This window comes from Nicotiana attenuata, unplaced genomic scaffold (genome assembly GCF_001879085.1).
Source record: "Nicotiana attenuata strain UT unplaced genomic scaffold, NIATTr2, whole genome shotgun sequence".
Taxonomy (NCBI): domain Eukaryota; kingdom Viridiplantae; phylum Streptophyta; class Magnoliopsida; order Solanales; family Solanaceae; genus Nicotiana; species Nicotiana attenuata.
In genome coordinates this window covers 134454-141161 of record NW_017673111.1, presented here as the reverse complement: position 1 = coordinate 141161, position 6708 = coordinate 134454, and the positions used below count along the sequence as shown (strand labels likewise).

The 6708-nt window shown below is 40.4% G+C and overlaps 1 protein-coding gene across 1 annotated transcript; it reads right to left on the bottom strand.

Moving 5' to 3' along the window:
• Positions 1-4019: 4019 nt before the first annotated feature.
• Positions 4020-4943, bottom strand: LOC109215480. Its single transcript, XM_019379553.1, has one exon. The coding sequence runs from the start codon at positions 4941-4943 to the stop codon at positions 4020-4022; it is 924 nt and encodes a 307-aa protein (XP_019235098.1).
• Between the last annotated feature and the right edge of the window lie 1765 nt (positions 4944-6708).

The following is a 6708-nucleotide window of genomic DNA, read 5'->3' as shown; positions in this document are numbered from 1 at the left end:
GTGCCTATTATTGGCCTCAAATGGCCGATGATGTCGCTCAGTATGTGAAGACTTGTCTAGTATGCCAGAAGGACAAGTCGGACCGCTTGACACAAGCGGGACTCTTGGAACCACTCGCTGTCCCAAAGAGACCTTGGGAAAGCGTTTCCCTGGATTTCATCACCGGATTGCCCAAGGTCGGAGATCTCACAACCATCTTGGTTGTGGTGGACCGGTTTTCCAAGTATGCCACCTTTATTGCAGCCCCACAATATATATCAGCAGAAGATACAGCTCGACTCTTCTTCTCTCATGTCGTCAAATATTGGGGCCTGCCCAAAGACATTGTTAGTGACCGCGACTCACGCTTCACTAGCAACTTTTGGACCCAACTCTTCAAGTGCATTGGGTCAAAATTGAGTCACAGCTCAAGTTTTCATCCGCAATCTGATGGCCAGACGGAGCGGTTCAATGGTATGTTGGAGGAATATCTCCGCCACTTTGTAACCGGATCGCAGAAGAATTGGGTGAAGCTTCTGGATGCTGCTCAACTGTGTTTCAATTCACAAAAGAGCTCTAGTACCAACAAAAGCGCTTTTGAAATTGTTACCGGACAGCAACCGCTACTCCCACACACTGTGAATGCACCAAACATGGCTAAATCTCCTCGAGCTGCCAGCTTCTCAAAAGAGTGGAAGCGGAATTTAGAGATAGTGCGGAGCTATCTTGTTAAAGCCTAAAAGCGGATGAAGAGGCATGCTGATCAGAATCGTCGCTTTGTTGAATATCAAGTAGGAGACAAAGTGATGGTCAAAATCCCAAAGCGGTACTTATTTGCAGGGGTCCATGACCCTCGCCTATTGCAAAAATACATTGGACCCTTGTCCATTGAAAGGCGCATTGGGAAAGTTGCATACCGGGTGGATACCCCAGCTTGGTGGAAAATTCATCCTGTCTTCCATGTCAGTCTCCTGAAACCTTTTCGGGAAGACACGGAGGATCCTTCAAGGAGCCAGCTCACAATACCCGGTATTCGAGGTCCCAATTCAACCGGAAAAAGGCGTGTGGAAGCTATCCTTGATGACAGAGTGATTCATGCCTCAAGGAAAGATCACCAAGAGTTTTTGGTGAAATGGCAGGGCTGTGATGCAGAAGAGAATACTTGGGAGAGGGGAACAAACCTCAAAGCCTACAAGAGCCTCATTGAAGATTACTTTGCAAGTAAGGCGCCGAGGACGTCGCCAACTCAGGTGGGGGAGAATGTCATGGGCGGCTTTCCAGCCATGCCCCATGACCCCTTGGGCGCGCCCCGTGGCGTCCTAGCAAGCCTCCCAATGCCTAGCGCCACGGACGGCCCCGTGGTCTTGGCCGCGCCAAGTGACAAGCGCGCAGGTGCCTCTGTCGCCCCACCGATATCCCTCGCCAGTGCCAAGCCGCAGGAAGAAGCCAACAGCGCCGTGCGCGTAGACAACGCCGCGCGCGCAGACCGTGATGCCAAAGACAATGGTGCTGACAACGGACCTGCTGCTGCCTTATAGAAATTTAAGTCATTTTCATTGTAAATATAGAGTAGTTTTATTTTATGTACTTCCATTATGTTTCTCTAGCTTAGTCAAGTCTAGTCTTGTAGCTGTGGATTATTTTTTTTAAGTATTATTAGGGGGGATCAAGCAATCAAAACTTTCTAGCAAGCAAGCAATTCTCTGTACTGGTGTTTGCTTTTCTGTAATAGCTTTCATTAATGCAATCAAGCTTTCTTTCATTCTGAATTCTCATTTTTGTTCTCTCAATTGCTCTTGACATTGGTTTTCCCGTACGGCACTGACAATCTCGTCTAGCGTACGGAGGGGACCTCAGTTGGCAGACAACAACTGCACTGACATCAGTTGCCTAGCCTTACGTCGCCCTTCCAAAGAATCTCAGGAAGGCGCCGCGTAATATTAATAGTGCATTTTGACGCTGTGGTGCACGCGTACACCATTGATTATTTGGTCAAGGGAGCGAATCACTAACCCATTATTTTGGTAAAGTTCCGGTTTTCTGTTTGTCTATTTTTTTCCTTTGTCCTGTCATTCTTTTCTGCTTTTTCATTTTCTTTCTTTTCTATTTTGGTTCCCGTTTTGTTGTTTCTCTTTTTTTTTTTGGTCTTCTCTTTCTTTTATGTTTCTTTTTTTTTTTTTTTGGGTCATTTCTTTTCTTTTATTTTTTGGTCCATTCCCTAAATATCGAAAATCACATATCCTCGAGACTTCAGTCTCAGCATGAGTCTTCAGCAACACTTTTAACAAAGGTTACACTTTTTCCAATTTCCAAATTGTTTTTCTCCTTTTTCTTTTCCTTCAATTTTTTTATTCGGGAAGTAAATTTTCTTCAAATAATGATATTGTTGTTGACTGTTTTTGTTACGATCCAAAATCCAATATAGGTCATGATGGCGCCTAACATCGTCGCCAGGCAAGCCAACGGTGATTTATTATCTTAATTACTCATTTTTATTACTTTGAAATCACACTTTCCATTATTAAATAGTATGAAATAAAATTTACAGGGTGAAATAATAACAATTACGTGAACTACTGTACTAAACATCCAGTAGGAACCCCCAAAATCCGGTGTCACAAGTGCTTGAGTATCAACTAGGAAATATAATAAAATACAACATCTGTCTGGAATACACCTTAGACGGGAGAATTTAAATAACGCAGGTGGAGACTCTGTATGCTGCGGATCGTAATATAGAATGCAGCTCACTACAAACCTCCCGCAATAGCTGCGCCTCTGCGCCCAAAAGACCGCCAGAAATGTAAACCTGCACAATAAGTGTAGAAGTGTAGTATGAGTACGTAAATCAACGCGTACCCATTAAGTATCTAGCCTAACCCCAGAGAAGTAGTGACGAGGGGTCGACATCGACACTTTGGTCCAATAAATCAGATGCATTAGGAAGTAAACAGATGTGAGGCAGAGGAAATAAACGAAATAAACAAGTATAAATAGGTAGTACAATCCTCCTCTCAACGATAAACTCAAGCTCATAATTAGCAGTTACCTCCATGACCGGAGTAAATATATAATGGACCTTGCGAGATATGGCATCATAATTCAATCAGGAAAAGTAACAGATACACGGGATTCTTGTCAAATATTACGCACGATTTTCACAAGAGTATTTTATAAAAATGTCGAGGCGTACGACCCGATCTCATCATACTGTGTGTACTGCCGAGGATCTAACGACACGAACCATAAATGCATCTATATACTGTCAACTGTATATAGATGAATTAACTTCGCACTGATTCTAGCTACTGGTACAACTTAAATTAAATTATTACGTAGTCATAATCATCGCCCGTTAGCTATAAAAATGCATGAAAGAGCTCCATGCAGTACTTTCAACTTTGAGTTTACTGAAAAAATTAGAATATGTTTATCATCTTGAAGTAACAAAAGTAAAAGAATATAGTCAACCAAATATCAAGCCACGCTAATAGTAAATATAAATAGCCAATGACATTTTAAATTTTAATTTCTTAGGATTATGAAATTGTTGGTCTTTACTTACTTTATATGCTTACCAAAATTGCATTAATTTTTATTTGACGAGTTTTGTGGATAAATATAATCATCTTAATGAAATTTTCATGAATGCAATTGTCTCATACTCTATTCGAGATAATCGATGAAATAACTCTATTTATAACGAGTGAAAATGAGACATGATGACCAAACAATGATAAATTATTTATCTGTACATAAATGTTTACACCTAACTAAATATTAATCATAAGAATTAATACATCAAACAAAAATACATATTACTTAACCATAATCAAATGGTAAAAAATTTAATTAAATGCAAAAGATGTGTCTCACATATTTATTGGCGTGCTGTAACATCTAACGTGACCAAATAACAGTCTTCGCCCTTTTTTTTTTTAAAGAAACCACGCCTAAGCCGAAGAACAAGAAAAATTGTACTAGTTTGTTGAGTGAGAAGTAATTTTGTGGACGTCAGGGAGGTTGAAGGCTTGTCTCTCTTAAACTATTAAAGCCATTGAGTACCTGTATTTGCTGTTCAGGTACAGATGCTTTTTGCCCTTTTGCTGCTGACTTGCTGTTAACTTATTGCCATTGTTCATCACTTGCTCCCACTTTGTCACTTCCTGCTCATTCACTTTTGCTTTCCCTTCCTGCTGGTTTTGGCTTTGGCCTCCTACTACTCCTGTGTTAATTAGTTTCCATTCTGTCTTTTGCTTTACTGGTGCTCTTTGCTGTTGTTGTCCAGTCCTCATGTCAGGTATTACTTTGTTCTGCTGCTGCTGTTGACAATTATGTCCTATTCTCATGCATTTTGCACGATAGCTAGGCTTCCAATCATACCACACTTCTTGTACCATTACTCTCCCTTTAGGATCTTTCACTTTAATACTCTTTGGAAGTTCCTTAGTGACATCTACCTCCACTAATATTCTTGCATATGAAATCCTCTCAATGTTTGAAGTACAAGCATCAGCATATATGGGCTGGCCTAGACCACTCCCAATTTTGCTCAGTGCACTTGCACTCCAACAGCTCAAAGGCAGATTTGGCAGCTTCACCCATATTGGTATAGTCTTTAAGTCTTCTTCATCAAAATCAAAGTTAGCAGTCCATTGTTTAACTACTATAGGTCTGTTGTTAATCATGTGAGGCCCCGAGTACATCACCAAATTCCTTTCCTCTAAGCTTGCAAAATTCACCACAAAATACCCCTCATTATGGTAATATACCTTAGGCTTAACAGAGAAGCTCCCCTGCCCAGCTATAAATCTCTCCATAGCTCCAATCGTTGGTGTTCCCCCAATAACATACATAATAACCGCATATTTCCATTTGTCTACTTCACTATCAATGTCCTCCTGGCTCAGTTCAACAATTACTCCATCCTCAGATATTGTAGGTGGTATATAGCTCAGATCCATACCTTTTTTGGCTAATTTGTTCTCCTCAAATAGCATCGACCAATTCCTTCCTGTTTTTTGTTCCGTTTTTTATTCCGTTCCTAGTTGTAGTTTCCTTTGAGCTCCTACCTTCTGGATTTCTGTTTCTTTGGTGCTTCCATTTTGTATTTGTACTACTTCCTGCTGTTTGACTTGTATTTTCTCTTGGACCCTTCCTTTTGAGCTTAGATCCTGTTGAGAATTGACCGGAGTTGTCCATTTCACCTCCTGTATTTTGTTTCCTCCACTTTGGCTTGGTAGCGCTGGCCAGCTAGCTAGATCTGTTGATGCATGCGCTTTTCCCTTGTTGATTAATGTTTCCTCCGCCGATTTCCTTCCTTCAGTAGTGCTATTATCCTGTGTTCCATCCTTGAGCAATGGAACAGTAATATTACCCCCATTCACTGTAGCTTTTGGTGTAACAAATTTAACTATTCCTGAGTTTCGTACTTCCATAGAGCCATTTCCGTCCTCCTCTGCATGTTTCGAAGCTTTGGATGGTCGTCCTCGTGCTCTCCCCATTCCGGTGGGTGCACTTTAGCAAATCATGCTAAAATGCACCGAGAGAGAAGGGAAGAGAGTGTATACAGAACTATATTTTTTGTTTCTCTTTTTTTTTTTTTGGGTCTTCTCTTTCTTTTATGTTTCTTTTTTTTTTTGGGTCATTTCTTTTCTGTTATTTTTTGGTCCATTCCCTAAATATCGAAAATCACATATCCTCGAGACTTCAGTCTCAGTATGTCTTCAGCAACACTTTTAACAAAGGTTACACTTTTTCCAATTTCCAAATTGTTTTTCTCCTTTTTCTTTTCCTTCAATTTTTTTTATTTGGGAAGTAAATTTTCTTCAAATAATGATATTGTTGTTGACCGTTTTTGTCACGATCCAAAATCCACTATAGGCCGTGATGGCGCCTAACACCGCCGCCAGGCAAGCCAACGGTGATTTATTATCTTAATTACTCATTTTTATTACTTTGAAATCACACTTCCCATTATTAAATAGTATGAAATAAAATTTACAGGGTGAAATAATAACAATTACGTGAACTACTGTACTAAACATCTAGTAGGAACCCCCAAAACCCGGTGTCACAAGTGCTTGAGTATCAACTAGGAAATATAATAAAATACAACATCTGTCTGGAATACACGTTAGACAGGAGAATTTAAATAATGCCGGCGGAGACTCTGTATGTTGCGGATCGTAATATAGAATGCAGCTCACTACAAAGCGCCCGCAATAGCTGCGCCTCTGCGCCCAAAAGACCGCCAAAAATGTAAACCTGCACAATAAGTGCAGAAGTGTAGTATGAGTACGTAAATCAACGCGTACCCATTAAGTATCTAGCCTAACCCCGGAGAAGTAGTGACGAGGGGTCGACATCGACACTTACTAGTGGTCCAATAAATCAGATGCATTAGGAAGTAAACAGATGTGAGGCGGAGGAAATAAACGAAATAAACAAGTATAAATAGGTAGTACAATCCTCCTCTCAACAATAAACTCAAGCTCATAATTAGCAGTTACCTCCATGACCGGAGTAAATATATAATGGACCTTGCTAGATATGGCGTCATAATTCAATCAGGAAAAGTCACAGATACACGGGATTCTTGTCAAATATTACGCATGATTTTCACAAGAGTATTTTATAAAAATATCGAGGCGTACGACCCGATCTCATCATACTGTGTGTACTGCCGAGGATCGAACGACACGAACCATAGATGCATCTATATACTGT